Raw genomic sequence first — 23,911 nt, 5'->3', positions numbered from 1 at the left:
AGTATAAACACTGAGGACAGGGACAAGACATCAGTAAGCAGTATCATCTGCATGGAAAAAACTGCAGGATACATAAGGTGGGATTTACATAAACACATAGGATTTGAGAATAATATCTCAAAAGGCTTAATTTGATTACAAAACATGGAGCACAGTGTTTCTGTAAATCGTTTAGAAGGAAAGGTAATTCAAAGGTATAGTTTGCTGGCTCAAAACAAGAGCTCGGTTCTTTGAACACTTAGTTCAGCAAGTGTCTCAGGTAAAGAACAGCACTGGTCACCTTAAACCACTTGACCTGCGATTTGTGTCAGCAATTCTGTGCTTTTACAATCCTGATTCTATGATAATAAGGTCAAGGTAGTTGCACGTAGAACCTAAGTTTCAGTTAATTCTCCTAGGCTCTGATTCAGGTTGACGTCAGCTTAAGGTGAAATAAATTATGCCTGGTGATCTGTCCTGGTTTCAGCTGAGATAAGAGTTAATTTTCTTAGTGGCTAGTGCAGTGCTGTGTTTTGGATTTGGTGTGAGAATAAGGTTATATAGCACACTGATGTTTTCAGTTGTTGCTAGGTAATGTTTATACTAAATCAAGGACTTTTCAGTTTCTCAGGTCCTGCCAGGAAGAGGGCTGGCCCAAAGGAGCCAAAGGGATGTTCCACACCATAGAACATCATGATGAGTATATAGACTGGGGGAAGGAGGAAGGATGCGACGTTCAGAGTGATGGCATTTTGTCTTCCCAAGTGACTGTTACATGTGATGGAGCCCGGCTTCCCTGGGGATGGCCGAACACCCACCTGCCCATGGGAAGCGGTGAATGAATTCCATGTTTTGCTTTGCTTGCGTGCGTGGCTTTTGCTGTACCTATTAAACTCTCTTTATCTCAACCCACAAGTTTTCTAACTTCTACCCTTCCAATTCTCTCCTCCATCCCACTGTGGGTGGGCAGAGTGAGCGAGCAGCTGTGGTGCTCAGTTGCCAGCTGGGGTTAAACCACAACAGTCAATAAAACAAGTTGTTCCACTAAACAAGCACTATTTGAAAGAAGAAAACCTCACATCCCTACGCAGCATTATTCATCCAGGTGGTAACCCACTAGTGTAAATCATCTCTAGGTAGCCATTTACAAGATACAGGAGATAATGGTTTGGCTGCAAAACATTTCTGGACGAGGAAAATATTGTGAAAGAAGTGGAGGAACATAAAATCCTATTGTTGAAATGATGAAGTGGCTGTAGGCAAGGTGGGTTGTACCCTACACGGTTGATCAGATAATTAAAATTAAGACAGAATCCAAATCCCAAATCTACTTATTTTAGGTTATATTTCTACTACTTCCATTTACCTCAATATTGAGAAGCAGGTTAAAATTAAACTAAGATTTTTTTATATTCCTGTTTTGCCCAAGATACTACATCTGTTCAGATAATCACTTTCTAAAAATCTTTTTCATTTTTTTAAGCAAGAAATCTTAAAAAATGCCTGAAGCACCATATTACCTTTCCCACTTCCCTAATGGCATCTTCTCAAAACTCATGGGATGATGGCCTGCAAAACTGCAGTAAATGATGACCAGTAAATGGCAGAAAGTTGTTCTGGCCCCTATACATACTTGAGTGCTCCTGCTAAAAGATGCAACTTGAAGATGACTTTTCTTTTTTTAAAAAAGCACACTGCACATTTACTTTTGCTCTGTAGCTGTAAGACACCTTTCACAAAAGCCAGTTTCTCTCATATCCTTTATTTCCTCGCAAAATACAATCTACAACATAAAATACAAACCAGCATGTTTTCCTCTAATCCCTTTCAGCTACCATACTATTCAATGCTACTGTAAAGTAGGTGTGAAAATTTCAGATGGAAAACATCAGTTAGTTGGATCACATCCTCTTCAAATACCTCCATTCTTTTTGCAGTAGAAAAACTTCATAGTGATTCAGAGGTTTGGTTTTGTTGGTGGTTTGTTTTGTTGTTTTTTTTTTTAAAGTTCATAGGAACTATTATGCCAGAAAACAGAGTAAATGCTCCAACCTAAGATGAGGATCTTCTAGTAGCTCCCCCTGGAGAAAGTATGACTGAGGAGTTAATATCATTAGCAGGACAGTGATCTTATTTCAGTGACCTCATTCTGTTAGCATCAGTGATGACTTACAATGGCAAAGCATTTAATATTAATATGTAAACTCTGTCAAGTGTTTCCTAATACGTCAAATGCCCTTTCCCCAATTATTTTATAGATACTGTATTATAAAAGTGTTATGATGTTATAAGCAGTTATTAATGCCTTTGCTACAGGTGGACCTGTAAGAGGTGACCAAGCAACCAGCTGTTATGGGATGCCTATCTCTGATAGATCAAATTAATTTTTCTAACACACCTTGCCTGTATTTTGTTTCAGAGAACTGACAAGCTGTTGGCCTCAACAGCTGTAGTGATAATGGTTCAAGAGCCAGGTAAGTCTGTAAATACAGACGTTTTCAGACTGAGAGAAGAAAGGGGATGGGAAGAGGAGCACAGGCATTACATACTTGATTATACTTTGTTTCCTCTTAGACAATAATCACCATCAGGTTGACACAGGGTGTTGAAAAGTCTTTTATATTTGCTTAACACATTCATAACTTCCCTGCTGGAAGTGCGTAGTCATCGAGCTCCTAGAGGAATAACTGTAGAAATGCCATTCAGCACAAAGGGGCTCAGATCTACCTCCAGTAAGTTTCTTTACACACATTCCAACACTTGCTTTTCAGGAGGGTGTAATGATTTACACATTATTTTTAAGTAGAGGAAGTTTCAATGGCAGATTAGTAACATAAACTGACAAGCTGTATGTGCCTATCAACAACGCACAGCAAAGCTGTTGCTGTCTTTGGACCGTAACAGTTGCCATGCAAAAAATACTCCATTTTTCTTTACAAAATAATCCATCATCCAAAGTCAGTAAGAAAACATGTGAAGTAATGTGTATTTTTCCTGCACTCGGCTGACTTCAACTGTTAAAAGCTTTAAAAACAGAAGACTAAAATGCCAAGTTTATGAATGTCTTATAACCAACTGTAATCCCGGCGCGTTGTTGTCGGCCTTGCTACATCTGGTTTTGATATCACAGTGTCAACATCCATCAGGTGCAACCGCTGCATGCTGCTTCAGTCATTCTGTGCCTTTCTGTGGAAGTAAGTGCAAATCTTCCTCATGGAAACTGAAGTGGTTGCAGCCTAGGAAGAGAAAAAAAAATATATCTAAACCCAACAAGAAATATTTCTAGGTTACCAGTTCATGTGCTGCAGGAGTCTGTCTTAAAAGTCTCCCCTCCATCATTGCTCCAGTTTGTTTAGCTTCCCAACTAAGATAGTAAATGAAAGGCTCTTTACTATAATCTGTTTGGCTCGCAGATAAGAGGCTTACTACCTACAGGAAACACTGGCTAAAACCTAGGGTCGTCTTACTGCCATAAGCACCCTGGCTGCAGTTTCAGCTTCCCTACAGCAGATAAGAGCACTACAGATTTCCAAGATGTAGCAGATCAACAAAGGCTGCTGGTATTCCAGGCACCTCCTCAGGCTTTGAGTACAACACAGGAGCATCCTGAAATCCGAACTAGAGCACACTGGGCAGGAAAGGTAATTGTTCTACAGTAATCTCTCTGCAGGGAGACCTTTCTGTCTTGTGTTTAAACATGTACAGCATAAAGCGCACGTAGTTGTAGGTTTCCTGCAACCACAGGATGAAGAGTTCAGCTGCTGTGTGTAACTTAAGGAGGGGTGGCTTGCCCGTTTCGTGTCTGATAGATAGTGCTGGAAGAGGTGAAATGAGATACCAAAATAAGTCTTAATGATGGCAACAACTTGTAGCATCAGATAGTCAAATGAGATACAACTAAAATCCAATGACTGAAAACTTACCTAACATTTACTGAAATAAGGCTCAGTCAAAGACACTGTAGGACTTGGGAGTCCAGTTTCAGACACGAATGCAGTGTGGTTTGTTTTAAAAAAAGTAATTATGGTATCTCAGTTTGCATGTTAAACCCTCATGCCAACTTTTTAAACTGCTTTATAAGCTTAACTTTCAGATCCTAGGATGAGCTCTGTGCCAGGCTTCTTGTACATCAAAAGTAGGATTACTTAGGTCAGATCCTGCCCTCTGACTCTTTACAGTTCCTTTCTTTCCTGCTAGTTTTCAACTGAAGGAACCGAAGGCATTATTTACTCCCACAGTTTTAACATGGGTAACAAATTCTTTTGCTACCTGGGCTAGAATAGAATTTAGCTCTTTCTTCCAATGCTAAAGTGGCTTTCCAGTAACGTAAACAGGCAGATGTGACGGTGAATACACAAACAGTAGATCTGCCAGGAAAGGTGCTGTCACTATCACGCTTCCCAGAGTAGAGCTGCATTTCAGATGATGGCTACATCCTGTGAACATCCAGCTGGGGACTGCAAGGATCTCAGAGCTCCTGTGTGCCCCAAGTCCCTTTAAAATGAGGGACACCCCCATCCTAAAAGTTCTGTTCTGGCACAGAGGGGATTAGCCGATAACAGCATTAATGTCGCTGGCTTATTAGGCCTGGAATCATCCCTTTTGTCCATAATCAAAGGGATCAGATAACTCTTTGAATGCCCGAGCAGGCATGAACAAACAAGGGGAGAGTGGCAGCTAGGGATAACTTCTTTCATGACCGCTGTCACTGGCCGTCCTACTTACAGTTTTCGGTGAGGTGGCCACTGCTGCAGCCTCCTGTCGTTTGGCACTGGGGCTGCGGGCTGACGGGGGGCTGTTTGACGTGCTCTGGCTGCCAGGTCTGCCAGTCCGTAGCTTCTCTCCCAAAGCAGACAACCAATTTTTTCTTTCAGGTGAACTATTCTCTTTATCAACTACCTCAGCATCTTTCCCACATGGAGGTCTGAAGAGATTGGGGGGGGTCTGAACACCCGATGGATTAATATGAAAGGAAGGCTCTTTAGGGCTGCGGCTAGAGCCTTCGTGGTCGTTACCCAAGTTAGCCAGGCTGAGAGAGACTTCATCACAAGCTTTTTGGTCTGCAGCCAAGTGACATAAGTTCAGCTTGGATTTCTTAGCTGCGTGGTCCAGTTCAGTCACACAGCTACAGGCCTGCAGACACTTCTGCCCCGCGCTGTCCTCCTTGCTGCAGTCAAGCCTTCTCTTGGCACGCTTTTCAGCCTGTGAGTGTGGGGCTTTAGGAGGGCAGGTGGCTTCCAGAAGACCTTGGGTGACTTCTGCCAGGGCTTTTCTAGGAGAAGGAGCATTCTTCCCCACTTCTGGAGAAGAGTACGGAGTCCTTGTAACCCAATGTTTAATAGAGGAAGGGATCAGTTTGGGAGAAGTGCAGGGGCTGGCCCCACACTGCTTGGCTGGGGTGCAGGCTGCAGCCACCTGGGCTTTGAGAGTGACCGTCGGAGTGTTTGTAGACAGGGGAAGGTCTCCGGAATAAATGGGAGCACAGGCAGCCAGCCGTGGCGAGGAAATGCACAGGCTGCCCACTGTGAAGGCCTTGGCAGGAGTGCTCTGTGGGCTGGCTGGCGGTCCTGGTAGGGGAGAAACAAGTAGCTTGATGAGGAACACAGAACTCTGGATTAAAGGCAGCCCTTTTACAAACACCCCTTCCAATAAGGAGATGAATTCAGCACTGATCCTGCTTCTCAGATATACCATTTTTAATTAAGAGATTGCATAAATCCCTCTAATTTCAGTAAAACCGGTACGTAGTTTATATAGGTAAAATCCTATATCATTGATAAGTATAACACAGTACATTTGCATACACAGTACCTTTGGGTAACATCTGATATCTATCCGTTCTGTAACAAGCACCCTTACGTGAGCTACAGCCAAGGGGGACAGACAAAACAGATCTTGACTCCTCCAAGTTTGTCTAGCCTTGCTGGAAGCCTTGCAGTGGCTCGGTCTGAACAGCTCTGTACTGACATACTGCCCGAGAGAAAGGCCGGTCCTCACCTGCACTACCATCTTTAACAGCTGCATAACTTACTGTAAGCAGGTCCCACAGCTAATTGCAATACCATGGAAGCCTTACGCTATAATGCCCTACCATATGAGTCATGCTCCTAGTCAGGCATTAATAGTTGCATATTTTAAAGATTAAAAAAAAGACTGAGAACAGGAAAGGACATACTTTCATTCTCTTGTCTTTTTGCTGGAGTATTTTCTGCGATGCCATATTAGTATGAAGATGGTTGTTATTTACCACACCCAGGGAAGTGTGAGAAATTCTTCATCTCCTGAACAAGGACTTAAATTCTGAAGAAAATAGAATCTGTCACTGTGGTAATTAATTTCTTTAAAACAAATGATTCCCAAGCAGATATTTCACAGTGGCTTTTGAGCTCACTAGCTGATATGTAACCCCCCCTACTTTTAAAAAAGAGGTTCGGCATACCCAGCTTCTTAAAACAGTAGTCATAGGTAGGGGCATAAGGACCTCATTACTAACAGTGGGAATCATAAATAGCAAAAATCTTGGTCTGCAGCAGTATTAGAGGGTTTCTTTTTATTTTTTCTTTTTTGATTTCTGGCACCCTCCAATGGCAAATACATTGGCAGGTTTGTTAGATGCCTGCTTCCTCATTCATCTGACTTGCAGTGATGCAATTAAATAGGATAGCACCTTGGTTACTCTATGCATCTCCACTGCTGAGCACAAGAGCTCTAAACATTTTCTGTATAGCAGGGGTTTAATCTGAACTCCTAATTCTCAGCATTAGTAGTGTATTATAAAGCACTTCATTAGGACAATAAGTCTAGTGTGAACAACTTACCGTTTTCTTTAGGATGCTGGCCTGTCACACAAATAACATGTTGAGTGAGCACCTACATGCCTGATCATATACCATACTAAGCCTCTTTCAGTTCTTCCTATTACTGTATTGTCTAGTATCCAAAATACAAGTAGTGGTGCATCACTCAAAATTAAATAGGATCCTGTAATAACAGAACCCACTACAAATCACTCTAACACACAAAACAGAGTTAAACGCTCCTTTCCTGATAAAATATGCTACTTCATTAACAACTTGCTTCAATCTGGACTAAGAGAAAGTAACTGCCAAGATTGGTTCTCCTTTACTTTAATGAGCATTACAAGACAATAGTATCTCAGTTGGGCAATTAGTTGCACTTAAAAATCTAAGCTCCTAGAGGCAGAAGAGAAGTAGCAAGGTCAGGTCTTGATCCCTAATGACCATCTACAAATTCACACAGCAGAAATATTGCATGACTCGCTGGGTATGAGCCCTCTCAATCCCAAACCGGTCAGAAAGTTATGCTGTGGAGACACTGGATAAGAGAAAAAAAGCTATCCTGAAAGTTGGATGGGTGTTATGGCCAGAAGCAAACCCAAACTGGATAAACATCCCCAAACATGAGATAAAGAACAGGAAATCAGGCTTTCTGGTAAGACTGCATGCATTATTCAGGCTTCTACTAAGCTAGTTCCCAGCTGTTTCCATTTTTGCTGCCATTGCACATAGTAGAACACTGTAAATACCTGCAGTCAACCTGCATAACACCAGAGTAGGTTCTTTCAAATGTTTGCTGCCCTCTCTGCTACTAATCTTCTAGAGTGATATTATCGGTCTCCAGATTTAAGAGTCACAAATTGTCCATGCACAGGCCTGCTCCAGAAATTTTGTTACACAAAAGCAGAGAAAGTCGTGCAATTTAAGGAAACCACAAAAATAATTTCCAAAGAAAAAGGAAACCGTGCTTGCTCTACTTGATGATATAGGTCAACAGTCAATACACAACCTCAATCCCACAACTTGTTCCAGAAGATAAATGGGTGGGGAACTACCTAGATCTCACCCCAGCAGGTCTGAAATAGTACTTAGCTTGCCAGCTCTGAATCAGTGCTGCCGATAACTCCTGTATTCTAACAGCACGTGCTTTGTGTTCAAGAGCTAAGGTCAGCAGGAAGCCTGCTGTTGTGTTTGCAGTGTCTGTGTACTTCCTCTTCCCTCCCGTGTTACTTTAACGCAAGAGCAAGGAGAAGTTAAATTAATTTTCAGGTATAATTGCCAAAGCTAACTTGTAAAGTGTAAAGCTACTTTAGGTTTCAGGCTTCTGCACTAGAACTATACTTACTTCTCTTTTGCTGAAACCAGTACACAAAGAGATTTTTGAGCCCCCCCTGAAGCAAAGCATGTGCACACACAAACCATTTACTGGCTATGGAATGGACCTGGCACTCTCCCTGCTATTGTCTTGCAAACTTCCTGCAAGGCTGTTACTCACTGGCAAAAGGTTAGAGGTAATGTTATCCCATTAGTGGGATTTGGAGACCTTCAGCCTTTATTAGTGTTAGCCAAGGTGAAATTCATTTGGAGGGTGGCTAGAAAACATAGGTGGAACACAGGAAGTCACACCAGCAGCTGCTGGGAAGCTGTTGTATTCTTAGTTTCAGAGCTACTCTACAGAGAAGCTCATCTTACTTCACTTTTTGGGGGCGTTATTCTCCTTTCACCTACTCTACTGCAACAACACACGAGTTTCAGACAAGTCAAAGTAGTGCTGTGATTCAGGGCTCCTTTCTTCTGGTCTAGGGTGCCGTCCAGTGAGTAGCTTCTCTGCAGAGCCCAGATCCGCATGCTGCATAGCTTGTCTGACTGCCTAGGCTTTGTAGAAAGGTATTGCATTTGTTAACTAGCCTTAATACGTGAATAGATGAACGCTACTGATAAATTCTGGAACATTATGATCACATGATGATTGTCTACATGCATTTCTGAAGTACTATCACTTTGTGGCTTTTGTCTGAAGAGATGGTACCATTGTATGAAGCTGAAGAAAGAGATGCAATATTGATAGCAATATTGCAATATTGAAATCTGTGTGGAATTCAGCTACTGGCCAGGAGGAAACAGTTCAGAGTTCCAAGGCTGTATATGTGCCATCGGACCTTTACTGGGTAAACTAGCAAACTGGGAAAAGCATGTGATCTTACTGCTCTCAGTTATTATTCGGTATTAAAAAAAAGCATGACTTGTTGCCACAGTGCATGCACACATGACATCTCCTTTGGTTGTTCAGTTATTGGACCCTGCTGATACCCGCTGAAGATCTGGCTGCCCAACAAGCTGTATTAATGAATATTTGCTTTGCAGTCTGCTCATACGGACTTCAGCATACTTGTAAGCTATTTCAGCCAGCTTGTCTCCTTGGTGGCAGAAGTATTTACAAGTAGAAGTGTTTGTCTCGCTATATGAATAATTGCCTAATATCAACAAAATAGAAGACTAGCAAGACAAGCCAAAGGCGTTTGCTGGTGCAGAGAGAAGCCAAAATTCAGAAGCTATGTTGCAGAGCAAGATATCTCAGCTCAAAAGCCTTACCTGCTCCATGTTGTTCTTCTGGTTTCTTCTGAGTGACCCAGCCCACCAAGTTGATTTTGCTGAATGCTGACTTCTCCTCCTCAGGACGACGTCGTAAGCGCCAGATCCTCACAGTGTTGTCATCAGAGCACGTGGCAATCTACAGTACAAATTAGTTTGTTGGAGTAACCAGGGCACATCCTATGGACCACTGGACAAGTGAACTAGAACAGCTACACCCAACACACCAAGCCAATACAAATGAGGGCAAAGCCTGGTTCAGGGAGTGCAAGATTTGCCCATAAAACAAACAAAACAACACAGCTCTGTTTCATTACTGTATCAGACAGCAGAATTTGCTTTAAACCAGGCAAAGCTGCCACCTTCGTGGCTTCCTGCTAGAGAAATCTCAGTCACTAGTAACCATTTGCCTTGCATAGCTCTGCAACAATCTGCTCAGGAAGGGCCAAGGCATATTCTGAGATTTCAACCACCCAGCAGACAAAAGCAGCCACGCTGCACCTGCATTTAGGTCTGCCTCTGCTACTCAGGACCTTTTCTGCTTGGGAACAAACATTTCCAGCACACTGAGAAGGTGACGTTGGAAGGTCATTATACTAGCCTTAAACACTATCTCTTCAGTCAGATGTCAGCAGTATCTGGCAGAGAAACCAACTCTGCTAGAAACATCGGTCTAGTTTTCCACCGCAGCATCAGACGCTCCCAAAGCATCCATGGAATCTCAGCTGAAGAAGCAGCAGAACCCACCTAGCCCACATTTTATGGCTGTCTTTGGACAGATTAGCTGGTGACTCACATGGGAATTAGCAGTAAGAAAAAGGAAATGCTGTGGCCAAAGTTCATAGTAATCTGAAAGGGAATGTGCCTCTACTCTGACCTCTGTGACACCAATATTGTCCCTACAGAAGGAAATTTTGTCTCTCAAGTCACTCCAAGCAGCTTTCTGATGTATCTTAGCAGCACATTTTCCACTTTTCCTCATGCTTCAGCACCTGTACAATGGCTGACTATTCCTCACCTGTGTCAGTTATGATTTTAAAGTCTGTATTGGTCTGTATTTACAACGCATCCTCATCAGGATGCTGGGCTACCTCTAAGCAACAGATTTCATCTAAAGTGCTAATTCTTATATTTTTGTGCATCTTATACAACTAGAACAATTCCTCCTGTTTGCCTCCCACCCTACCACATTGCAACATTTTTCTGAAGACCCAGTGCTATAGTGCAAGCTAGGGAAAGTGGCTGACTTAATACTGTGGGGTGAAAGAAACTCTGGCTATTATTAGAACACTGTGTAGGATTTTTCAGGGTTATTTCTCATTTTGGGCTAGGGCAGTCATTCAAACCGATGTCCTACTGCAGTTCTCTTCCTTTTGGTGATACTTGGTACATAATTACTGACCCTTTTCACTGTAGTTTTTGGGTGTACATAGCATATATGTCATCAGACTTTGAAAGAAGGTCACAATGAAAAGAGTCCACATGTTTCTTAACAGGCATCCAAAACTTCTTGCAGCTCTGTACAAAACTAGCAGATGCATCAGTGGTCAGAAAGGTAAGGGAGCTGTATGTATGGAACCACAAAACAAGCTTTTGGCTTATGAAAGCCCTGATTAAATGGTTTTACAGTTCTGTCTTTTAAAGGTAGCGTCACAAGCTCTCATCAGGAGAGGTCTTTGTTCATTTGCAATTTCCTAGGTCTTATCAAATAGCCCAGATTATTTGAAAATAATGAAAAAATTCTAATACATGGCACTCATGTGACAAGCTTGGTTCACCACCCCTCTAAATCAACATTTTTAGAAATTGTTGACTAAAAATTTCCACCCAAATAAACAAATATTGCTGCAATTTTGAAAAGCAGATGTTGCCACATCACATCTATTGTTGCACTGGAAAGACAATTTTCCAGAAAACAAACCTTAGTGAAGTCTGAAGGACACCAAGCAATGGAGGTAACTTCTTGAGAGTGACCAGTGAGTATCCATGGAGGAAGGCTGGGCTCAGAAACCTTAAAAATTCCATAAAAAAACAAGTATACAATCAGAAGCCCCACAGCCTAATATACATCGTTAAGAAAAGACCCCATAGCCCACCCACGAAGCATGCAAATCTTTGCATCTTTCCTGTACGAGATGGATAAATCAAATGCTCTCAGACTGTCTTGAGGCAACAGCTGATGGAGCCCTAAGAGTCAGTTCATGTTTCATGTCTAGAAGTTAAGCAGCTGGTCAGCAATGAGAGGTACTGACTTGCCTGGAAACGCTTGTTCAGTTCCTGCTACACACAGGATTTCTGCCTCCAGCTGTCAGCCCAAAACACAACCCAAGCGTTTTATTATATTAAGTACCTCTACCTGTTCTAGGTAAGATGCTTAAAAATTTAGGAAACTCATACTTTGAATCAGGACAGGAAAATATATTCTGCTGCCATTTTACAAATGTCCCAATCACAGGTCAATGGTTTATTAAAAAAATGAAACTGCTACCAACAAAATCCTATAGGTGAACTCCAGTGGCTTCAGAACTGGCATTTGTGTGACTGCCAAGTGCCTGTACCTCCTCCAACCAACCAGCTGGACCAGAGACCCTCTTAAGAGCTTATAAAATAGCTCCCCTAAATCACTCATGCTCATGAAACTGATCTCCATTTCGCTTACACCCTTCATAAAAATCTTTCTCCTGTTCTACATTATTACTATTAATCATCGATTACAGCTCATGTAAGTGACACATACAGCTGAAGCTAGTATTAAGTGGCCTAAGGAAGAAAACACACATGCACACGCACACACACACACACAGAGATTATACCCAAGTTTTGCACGCTTTCATCAGGCAATCCTTTCTGGAGCCATGAGTCACCGTTATTGATGTGACATTGTAAGGGGGATTTATCAAGGGGATTTGCATAAATGACTAAGTGAATGAACAGATTCTTTACTGTGTGGGAAAAGGAGTAGACATTACATGTAGATTTCAAAGGAAGATGCAAGACTTTGCGGAAGGTTTCTGATTTACACACAATTTTTTCTCTTTGGATCACCTCCTACAACAGCCTGCAAACCCACAATTGAATATACAGCTTCAGATCTTAAAGCTGTTCTGATAAAAACAGGTGCATCTTAACAGAACACTTTTTTTTTTTAACCTGTCATAGCAGAGGCAATCACTTGACTAAATATCCACTAAAAGTCTTGGTCAGGGTATTCCCTTGTCTGCCAAAATAGGCAATACCATGGGAAGTAAATCCTTATTTAGGGAATAAACAACAGGAGATCTTGGTGTAGAGAACACCTTCATTTACATTTAATAGCAGTCTTGCTATACACTCATAACAGACACAATAGCGGTCCAGTAGCCACAGATTGCTGAAAGGAGAGCAGAGGAAGAGAACTATTCTTGCCGGGACATATTGGTTTTACACTGTACTAGTGTAAATTAAACCAACTACACCCAGCTTGTATTATTGTGTACTAAAGGACGATGCATAATTATAGCTGTGTCCTCTGTGTTTGGCAGAAGCCAGCCAGCCAGCCTGCACATGTGACATCAGGATTAGCCGCAGCACATGCTGCTTTTTGCCTGATTTGACAGGATGTTGGTGGGGAAGTTAGAGCAATTGTGGGCAGGTTAAAAAGAGAAACCTAGGAAATGAGACTTTATTAGTTACTCTACTCACTGAAACAGCTGTTGTATCCATCTTCAGGATTCAGCATAAAACGCTGTATATAGTTTTGTGCACCATATGATACAGAAGCACTTCAATTCCAATGCTGGGACAGACTAAAGGGTAACTTGTTATGGTCACCTTGGAGTGGTCCGTCCCAAAGGATTCAAAGGACAATGGAAGTTTATGTCTATAAAGGATGTTTTTTTATTACCAGGAAAGTATCATCTCAGCCAGAGACCATCTTTGTTGAGAGAAACATCTCTGCTCTCTGACTTTTATCATCTTAGGGTTGTTCAAGAGTCAGTTCATCAATCAACGGACTAGTAATTAAAAAAACCCCAAACAACAAAACAATAAAGCCAGTGTTCATTGCCTGGAGGTGATTTATATATGGAAACAGACTGAAACAGCATCCTCATCAGCAATAACTTCTAGCCACACTGCTCCTTGGGAACTGCTGACCCAAACACAACTTAGCACTGCTGCAAAAGTTTCTCAAAGAAATCATCTGGATAGACAAGGTCTTGCTCTGCCTTTCATTCCTTGACAAGGTCTTCCTCTGCTTTTCATTTGTCTTTAGATATAGGAAGCTAGCGTTCTTCATGCAGTTCTTTCCAACATTACCTGTTAATTGCTCATGCAATATTTAACCATATTTTTTTCACAAAACAGTAAATCCTCATCCCAGGAAAAGATATGTATGTTTCACAGTCAGTTAAATCTGCCAAGACTTGAAACAAATTAAGAAGCCTCTGGATATGACAGATCTCAAGAGACAGTTTTGCTGTAAGTCCCACTTTCTAACACGACTATGGAATTAAAAGTAATCATTTGATGATTTACTTAATAAATATGCAATATGATCTGTCACTCATATGTGATAGCAACAGAAGCCTTCCGTACACGAATGCATTTTAAACGTGCTTAAATGCTTTAACTTTGAGATGTAATGATATCCTTAAATGCTCTCAACCCAGTCCCAGTGTGTGTTCCAAGTATCAAAACACACGAATGCAGGATGCAAAACTCAAGTTTGCACAGGTATTTTTGCTGAACTCGCACAGAACGTGAGGAAGGTTAAAATAACACCACTTGGCATGGGAGTAGCCATGGTACCGCACTCCTGCTACTACTGAGTAAGCAACATAGCTGCTTACAAGTGTTCTCCAAATCAAAGAGACTACATGCTCAAACTACGACCTCAGCAGACTGACCCTCTGCTCTGAAGGGTTTGTACGTTACTTTCAAACTCAGCGCGAAAGGGGTAAACAAGTCAGCATTCCTTAAAAATTACCCCAAACCTGAAACAGGCAGTCACCTGTGGTTTCTGTCTATTCTACTTCAGTAAGAAGCCCGCTCTGGTCCCATACGGCTGTCGCGTACGGAGATCAGAACTTGAAGCATGCCTTATTCTGAGGTCCCTGCTATCAACTTGGTGACGTTTGCATTTCCTACACGTCACCCTCTCTCACCCTCTCAGCTGTCAGATGGTACTTCGGAATTTTGCTGAAGGCTCTGGCTGAGCCCTTGCTGTAACACAAACGCTTTAACTACTGTAAATTAAGCATGGGAAACAGCTATGTCTGAAGGAAGAGCTGGAAAAAAGGGAGGTGGGGGAAAGACTGCCCTTTAAAACAATTAAATTGTTAGGTTTCTGCTAATGTGCTCCATTGCTAAATATGAACCAAGAACTGTCTGTCTACTTGTCACAGCTGGCTGAATCAACAGGCTTGAAGGAGGATTTTAATGCCCATTAAAACCAGATTAAGATCAGCAACTTGCAATAAGCAGCGGTGATGAGAGGTATCGATGGCGGGAGGTTAGCTCTGTTTTACATTAAAGTTACATCTAGCCTTGCCAGCAACGAACACAGTCTGGGCACAACATGCCAGGAGCTAACCCCACGCTGCTTATGAGTGGGAGTGGAAGGCAGGGAGTGTCCTACGTGAACATGAAAAGCAAATGAAATGAGAGCGGAGCCGCTCCAGGTTGCACACTTGGGTCTCCACCAGTCGCCTCACCTTCCAGATGTACGCGTTGCAGTCACTCGAGCCACTGACCAGGAACTGGTCGTCTGGGCTGGTGCTGGATTTGATGTAAAAGGTTGAATTCTGGTGCCCGCTGAAAACAGCCACTGTGAAGAGAAAAGAAAAAAAAGGAAAATAAAAGACCCACTCAACGTGCTGTAGAGTCAGTTGCGTAAGGAGGGCTGATCTTACAGGCTTTTCCTGCCTGGCCACATATCCTCTGGAGAAAGTGGTTGCACTGCTCCCTCGCTCTGGGGCTCCAGCAGCAGGAACTTTTTGTTATTCAACTGGAGCCCTTCAGGCTTCCCAAACAAAGCAGCAGCTCTCTCCACAGCATTAGGAAGCGGTGGCAGCTTTATTAAAGCTTTGGCTTGACCCATATCTCAAGCAGGCAGAGACATCGCCTGGGCTGCCCCACGGCTCTGGTTAAGGCTCCTTGTCTCTTCCTCCCTCAGCCGCCATCACCAGCCCCACTACATCAACAAAGGCAGTCTTGCAGAAAACATAGAGGGCTTTCTTCCACCCAGGCGGCAACAAGGGCACTTGCTGCTTCTTCCTCCTGCTGCCGACATCTTTATTTTGCCAACAAAACTTGCATCATGTCAACCATGCTCACCGGCTGCTTGTATTCAAAGCCTCAGCAGCATTTGCTAAAGTCTTGAAATCCTCGCCTCGAATGACTGCCATTACCCCTGTTGTGAGGACCTGAAGAGCTGGCAGCTGACACAGGGGCTGAGCGTGGATCTCGAGCACTCAGACACACCACATCCCGTCCCCTCATCGGGGCAGAAAGGACCAATTTGCCGACGCAGAACCAGGTAGGACTGGCAGCCCCTCTACCAGCCCTGCTTTAATTGTGGTTTTGGAAAAGGAAGCAACCCACAGACCACGTGGCTGCCTTCGGTGGTTTTTGAAAAGTTGTAAGACCCCAAAACATCCCTCGATTTTCACCCACAGCTCTCTCAGCACAGCAGTTACCAGACAGCAAGTCTCTTCCTAAGCCAGACCTACCAGCAAGCCGTGTTACAGCGAGGATTTCCGTACATCCCCCTGCAAACCAAAGCTGCCTCAATACTAGCTAAGAGCAGCCACGATCAGGAGAAAAGCCGGCGAGCGAGGAGAGAGGCACCAACCCGCGGGCAGGCGCTGCCCTCTGCGGGAACAGCGGCACACCGAGAAGCCGCACGGGTTTCATCCAGCTGGATGAATTCAGATGCTTGCTGGGTTTTATCAGCTACACACGTTAGGCAAGAGCTCCATGAGGAGGCCGAGGGTGGGATGCCCTGTGCTTTGGAGAGAGCCCACTCCTGCGGGGGGGACAGGCTGGTGAGTGTATTTCCACAGCTTAGCAGTGGCACCCGGGGTTTACCTCAACAACTGATCTATTAATATTTACTACTTGGACCATTTCTCGACTCTGGAAGCGTTCCCACCCACCAGACTGCCTTCTTGAAAAGGCAGACAGAAGGACACATTGTTCATTTAATTTCAGTTAAGTGAGAGACTGAGAAAGGGCAGTGGAACTAAATCATGTGTCTGCCTGGCTGGAATGCATCCAGCAAGTTTTGCCGCTTCCTAAGAAGCAGCCACTGGCCGATGGCAAAGCAGCTTGGTGCACCAGGTCACAGGTGCAGAGCCAAAGGAATCTAAAAAGCTGAAGCATCTTCAAAATATGATGGGGATAATTTCTGCCAGAAACTGCAGCAGGAGCCAAATTTAAAAGACGCCTTAACATACCTTAATACAACACATGAAGCAATCACTTTACATGGATTCATATCTAAGAGTTTGAATAAAATCAGTGACTGCCAGTAAGCAGAAGATTCAAACTTGCTTCAGGTGGGTAGCAGTGGGACACTAGCCATTCCTCACCAGATAACTAGAGTCAACGTGCAAACCAGCATTAGTATCTGTCTAGAAAAAACAGTATCTGCACTTTCATAAGTTTTTATGCTATTAATTTTAAGTGGATGGCTTAACACAAAATATGAACACCCCTTGTTACAGGTGCCTTCTCTCCCGAGTAAGCTTTAGACAAAAGCGCATGGAATAGGTTTCCTAAGTGTTCAAGAGGTCTCTGTCTCTCTAGGTCATAGGGAGAAACTTGCCTTTCTATGCTCTGTAACATCTATATTTTTTGCAGTTATTTCCAAAGATTATCGTGCTTACCCGGAGTGGTCCTTAAACTTGCCATGTTGAACATGTAGATACTGTCATCAGTGCAGTTAGCAAACAGATTAGCACCAGTGGAATCCAAAACCAGGCTAGAATATCCTATAGAAAAAGAGAAAAGTTCTTAAAAAAATGTTTTGGAAAATAGGCATTCTCAAAGAAATGCCTAGAGAGGCAAATTTGGAAAGGATCTCTATCATGTATGAGATTGTCATTGGAAAGGTTTGTTTGACAGAGCACTTGCTGGAGAGGAAAGTTTCTAGACTAACATCTACATTTTGTCATGAGGGTTCAGGGTGATATTTAGAGAGGAATCTCACTTTCAGAGCAGGCAGGCGATATATTATTTGATAATTTCAAATGGATAACAGAACAACCAATTGTAGAAGCAGAGATTAAAAATAAAAACCCTCATGCTTTGGTAGAATAAGCCATTCTCTGATTTGCTAGTGATTTAGGTTCAAGAAAAATCTTCCCCTGCAAGCAAATTATTGCACAACCAGCTCCTCATCTTCTTGGAACTGACACCAACCATTAATACATCAAGATAATTCGTTAGACAAGTCATCGGGAATTACTGTGTTACATCAAAACATTGTAAGGCATTAAGATACAAAGAAGCCCAGAGCAACATGAATAAGAGCACTATTGTTTTTGGTAACAAAAAGCTTCAAGTATTGCTCGACTCTGCAAGGTTATAATGTAAAAATCCCGCCCGGTCTGTTGTCTTTGCAAGATATAATGCAAAGAAAGAGTTCCATCTGATTTCTACTCATGCATCAAAACAACTAGCTAAATTCTACCTCAATAGCTCTACTATTCCCTCATCTCCATTTCTGAAAATGCACTGCTGAAGCTAATCCAAGCTTTTATCATCGATGCAGTGACACCAAGTGGGGCACTTCCACTCTTCAACTTGGTATTAGCAATCAAAATACCCTGCTGAGCTTGTCGTTTTGATCAATAATTGGCTAAAAGGGTAAGAGATGGCACTGTCAGTACTTCTTAGACTCACTTTGCACTTTAACGAATACGTCCTCCAATAACTTACCAAGTTTGCGAGTGCTAGTCCCAGGGTAGCAAAAAGACTTGAAAGGCACCGGGTCCTGACGGTAAGCGGCATAGTTCTTGCGCAAGTCCCATACTTTGATCACACTGAAATAGAAAAAGACAAGCATCTTCAACTGCAAAATTTCTTTTGCAATGCTGACAGGGCCTTCTAAGAGCATGGGAAGACAGGTTGCTTGTTACTGAGGAGCATCCAGTGCCAAGAACCAAAACTAAGCAGGCGTAGAGCAGAGACGTGCTGAAAGCAAAACAATTGCTCCGAGTATGGGTGAGGAAGCAGCACTACCTTCTGTAACTAACACAAGATAAACAAGAGCCTGCAAGCCAACTTGCTTCAACTAGGAAAAGGAAATATAAGGATGCCTTTATACTCCCGACTTTTAGTTTTATAAATGAAGTCCAAGGTTCTTCTTGCTCCCCAGGAGCAAGTGTCTCGCACAAGCCATAGGCAATAGTCAATCGTATCTGCCTCAGAAAGGCTCTGACCGCATGGAGCCTGCTAAGGTATCCTCCTGAGAGGCTAATCTCCATGCTAATCAATGAGACAGTCTGCCCAAGCTCCGAGATGCTGCAATGGATCTGGCACCTAAAAGAATGCATCTTTTGTCACTTAAGGCAACATTTTCTCAAGCATGCCTACACATATCCAGACACCAACCACCCACTTGCATCCCAAAGTGGCTCACTGTCTAACAATAGTTTGTTTATGTGTGGTCCCGTAGGTCCATGAGAATAGAGAGAGATTATAAATTCTGCCCTGTAGCTAAGACAATAAAACGAGCATTTACCACATACACACAATTTGTCTCAGCGCTGCAGTCTCCAGTAAGGAAAAGAAGTGGCATTCAGCTTTGCCAATGCAAGCTGGCAGCATAGATCTGCTGATTCTACCTAATAGTAACTCTAGCCTTGTAGGCCACAAAGCGATCTTAGAAAAAAATCTCCCAAGTTTTTTGTGCCACTAAGAAGAACACACAGAACAGACAGAAAAGCAGGCATCCTCCCTCCTTACCCATCAACAGCTCCTGCAGAGATAAGAGTATGCTCATCCTGAAGCAGCACCACAGTTACACTCTGCTGGAAATCCTTAAAAAGAAAAGAAAAAAAAGAACTTTATTTTCTTTCCAGGTCAGCAAGATCTTGCTGCTTTGTTCAAGGCCAACTGAATACTAAGAAGACCTTCTCTTAGCCAGACCGGAGCATCTGGAAATACCAGATACAATGGACACAACAATCCTTTAATACTCCAACTTGCCACTGAGTGTTAAGTGTTTGGGCAGCAGTTTTAGATTACGCATTTCAGGTCAGAGATAAGAGACCTGCCTTCATCACAAGGTTTAATAGATTAAATAAGACCAGGTCTTACTCCAGTAAGGCAGTAACTCACATGGTCAAATGGGAAGGGAGGGGGGGGAGGCTGGGAATGGACAGAGAAATAAAATTACAACCGTCTCTATCACTCCCCTCAAACAAGGAATGCTGCCCACTCCTTTCCTCTTCGGCAAAAAAAGTATTTTCACATGGCATTTGCAAAAAGAAGGCTTTGATGGCATGTGGGTTGTTGCTGACAATTAAACCACGTGTAAAGTCAGCCACAGCAAGTGACCATGACACAAAAACCTACCGCTGCAAAGATAAACGGAAGCATTTACTACATTCAAACCAAGTATTTTTCATAATAATTACTTAGGAAGACTTCTGTGAAAAACGTTGTCCTTCAGAAGAGAGGCCTACATTTCCTTTGTTCCCCAGACACGTACCACCAAGGGAGCAAGCCCTCGCAGGTTCTGCCTCTTTTTCTTTGGTTTGGAAGGAGTCTGCTTGTCAACCACATTGTGTGCTCCGCTGATATGATTCACCTGCCTATAAAATCCATCTGAAAGAAATCAAAGACATCTCAATTAGTAGTTTCTATGCAATTTTGCTACCACTTTACTAAAACAGGCGTCAGCTTGGAATAAGTCCTAAAAAGTGGTTCAGACTAACCTTTAAAATCACAGAAGTATTCTGAAGACAAAAATTGTCAGTTATATATGAAACTGATAAGCACACAGTAGCAAACAGGAGCATACATTGAAAAAAATTAGAGGTCAGCTTACTGTGGACATTGAAACTAAAACTGGTCTAGGCAGGCTGCCTTTGGAAACCTTCACCCCTTGGTCTAGTCTTCAGCATGCATCATGGTCTGGAGCATTCAACCCACCTCATCCCAAGCAGAACTGCCCTCACAGGAAGGTTTCCAGTGATTTTCCACTCTGTTTTATAATTTTCTATTTAGCCTTTTGTCTGCTACTTCTTGCTTTATGAAACTTAGTGCTTTACCAGAGTTAAGTGACTGTTCTACTTTTTTCCTATACCTTCCACTTCAATCACATGGAGCCTCCCTTTTTCCCCCAGTTTGCCAGTTTGAAGAGCCAGTGAACCTGGGACAGATGGAAGAATGAGACATGTTCTGGCTGTGCAGGCCAGGAAACTGCTGGGACAGAGCAGGGAACTGGGAAGAAGTATAAGGGCATGACCTGACCAGGGAAGGAAAAACTCCAGGAAACTGAGAGGAGCAGAATGAGCTCACCCTGCATTTAGTAGGTGCTCCCGTAGTATATTCACTCACTCCCAGTACTCACAAGCCCCTTTGTTCCTGCACTTTCTGCCTTCCTACTCTGGTAGGAGCCTTCCCAGCTTTTCTTCATCCCTCTGGATGGCTCTGACCTAAGGACTCTCACCCAGCCCATCTACCTCCATGCTCTCCCACCCACACAGGGATGTATTCTGTACCTCCTTATCTCCTTACCAATACACAGGGTATTAGCAGGCCAGCATATATATCATGCTGCAAATCTGAGACTGTTACCAAGTGGGAAAATGTATTATACATAGAAGAAACACCTATTCCATCCTCTTACTGTACTAAAGGCATACCCTAATCTGACAATCCTCTTCTTATCGAAGTGTTGCCTATATTGTAATCGAAAGCATTAGTCCAACAAGTACATCTGAGTATTTACATGAGATACAGAGCTTTTTCAATACATATCTGAAGGTTTAGTTACCTTTTTTGTTGCATCTGGTATCCCAAACCATGATGTTTCCATCTCTGCCTCCAGTACAGAAGACAGCTGAGAAAGAGAAAGCGTGTATTAACTTCTGAAAGTGTTAATTAACTGGATGCAGTACAATGCCACCTATGTGCCTCTGGCTCTTCTACCCCAACACTTGGGATGCCAGTCCTAGAAATACAAAAATCAGGCCATTGTTCTGCCATGGTTTTTTACTACTACTCTAGAGAAACCTGCTTATGAAAAAAGTATTTTCACACTTACATATGGAAGTAGAGATGATATCTTAACCTTGCCCAAGATCAGAAATGTGCAGATGTTAGCATCAGGTCACCATGAAGTTCAAACAAGTTAGTTTTGCTTTACTGGCTGGGTTGCTGCTCAGTCAGTCTGTGCTACTTGTAACTGTCAGCTTCCAAAGCCCTTTCTTAGCCCCAAAAGTACCGATGTGCCAAGGGGAAAGAAGGAAAAAACAGACAGCAGGGAAGATCAACATTTACCTTTCTCAAATCTAGAAAAAGCAACTGACTTGAGGCTACACTGATGACCTTTGCATATGCCAAGAAGCTCGCCGGCTCTCACATCCCACACCTTGGCTGTCTGATCTCCTGAGGCAGTGACCTTCACAGGAAAAAATAAAAAGCTTTAAACTGCACACAGTTACCAAAGCATTAAAAATAAAGTGAGATGGTAAAAGATTGCTTACAATCCTGTGTTCCCCTGGTACCCAGGCAAGGTCAAATACAGCATTTGAGTGAGCTTGCCATTCTAGCAAAAAAAAAAAAGCTCAGATTAGTTCAGTGCATTGCAGCATGGTATTTTGCAGAAGACTAAAGAACATTAGACAATGAAATCAGAAAACTTGTCAACAGCTTGCCTTAGGCATGAAAACCAGCACAGGAAAACTCACCCATTACTGCTGTTCAAAGAGCACACTCACACTGCGGCTTTGTAAAGGAGACTCAGCAAAATATGTGAAAGGATTTAAGTACTGCCCACGTTTATGTTTAAACCTTGTAAAAAGCTTTCTTTGACTCCAGTAAATCACATACTTGTCACACCGAATAAGGATCACATTCTATAAAATATTTACCCTTAAAGATGAGTTTGCTGGTAGTTTGAGCTTCCGTATCATACAGTCTAACAAATCCTTCTTCATTTGCAACTGCCAGTACGTGCTCCAGATTTGGGGCTGAAAAGAAATTAAAACATATTTGTGTATTATTTAGCTGATTCATAATCATACTCCTGCTCTTTGCGAAGGGCCACAGGCACTTTAGATAGGGTACACAGCAAACAGATAGCTGTGAAATAAACTGTATTTATAGAGCAATTTAAATGTTCAACATACAGAAATATTGGCAAACATTTTTCTGAGATGTTCCATTTGGAAACTAAGACACATGAGCAATCCAATGGCTTCAGAAGCAACTTTTGAGATAAATGTCTCTTTCACCAGCTATAATAGTTCTCAAGTTATAGTCCTGTGTATTGAAACTACCTATCATCTACAACTTCCAGCGCTTCCTATGGATCTGAACTGGAAAAGCAGGAAGCTGCTTTGGAGAAACGTGTAAGCTCACACCAGAAATAGAGTGCTACATATGGAAGAGTTTTGCCCTGAAGAGCCAGGAGCTGCCATGCCTACTTCACCCTTTATGTATTTATCAGGGGGAAATGCGGTGTAACGGCCTGGTGACAGCCATCCATGTCTTTTGATTTCTACATACCATTCTCCATCCTGTTAGATCTTATATTTTTCGCACAAAGCCCATTTTTTCAACTGTGTAGCCTACCCCTGTCACGAAGAGGACATAGCTTCACACAGACAAAGCTGAAACAACAAACGCTTTGTAGTTACTTCTTTAAGGGAATACTTCCCAGCAGTATACCTAGGAGCACCATGACACAATTTATATCACATCTAGGTGCAAGCACACTATTACCGGCTTCCTTTAAAGCAAGACACTCTGAAACCAAATCCTGACACATATTTAAACAAAGAAAAAAAACAACCAAACAAAAAGCTGACAGCTCCGGCCCCTGAAAGGGCCCTTGGGAAGGTGACCTTACCTGCCGAGAAGGTGCAGCCGAAAGGGGGGACCGGCATCCCCGTTTCCCCGTAGGACAGGTGGTCATCTTCTCGGCTGCACTGGTAGCTATCCAAGAGATGCTGCAGGGAAAGCGGCGGGGACCGAACTGCAACGAGACAGGCGGACCGTGAGCGCACCGGACAGCCCAGGTTCAGATGCGGGGAGCCCCGTGGGCCCCGCAGCTGGTGCGGAGATACCCGAGCCACCCGCTCCGCCGCCGGGGGAGGTCTAACCCGGGAGCTCCGAGACCCACGGTTCGGCAGCGGGCAGCCCGGGCTGGCGCCGCCCGGGGAGGGGCGGGAGGAGGCGGCAGCGGGCCGGGGGGCCGCGGTACTCACGGGGCGGCGGGGCCGAGGCGCGGCGGAGCAGCGCGCAGCACAGCATGGCTGGGAACCACCGGCGAGCGCGGACCCGGCTCGTGGCGCCAACTCCCGCCACCGAGCGACCCGCCAAAA

General features: G+C 43.2%; 1 protein-coding gene across 1 annotated transcript; it reads right to left on the bottom strand.

Annotated features, from left to right (window-relative positions):
* Nucleotides 1–1,725: 1,725 nt before the first annotated feature.
* On the bottom strand, nt 1,726–23,885 carry DTL (denticleless E3 ubiquitin protein ligase homolog). The gene is made up of 15 exons (XM_040612265.1): nt 23,795–23,885; nt 23,437–23,562; nt 22,457–22,555; nt 22,070–22,131; nt 21,864–21,984; nt 21,358–21,423; nt 20,068–20,183; nt 19,320–19,393; nt 18,291–18,394; nt 17,237–17,341; nt 15,062–15,174; nt 11,290–11,379; nt 9,369–9,507; nt 4,705–5,546; nt 1,726–3,215 (listed from the first exon to the last, which is right to left on the bottom strand). Exons 1-15 carry the CDS (start codon nt 23,838–23,840, stop codon nt 3,147–3,149), a joined length of 2,172 nt encoding a protein of 723 aa, XP_040468199.1. The 5' UTR covers nt 23,841–23,885; the 3' UTR covers nt 1,726–3,146.
* Nucleotides 23,886–23,911: the final 26 nt, after the last annotated feature.

This window comes from Falco naumanni, chromosome 12 (genome assembly GCF_017639655.2).
Source record: "Falco naumanni isolate bFalNau1 chromosome 12, bFalNau1.pat, whole genome shotgun sequence".
Taxonomy (NCBI): Eukaryota; Metazoa; Chordata; class Aves; order Falconiformes; family Falconidae; genus Falco; species Falco naumanni.
Note: the sequence above shows the minus strand (reverse complement) of the source record. Positions and strands in the feature narration are given on the sequence as shown.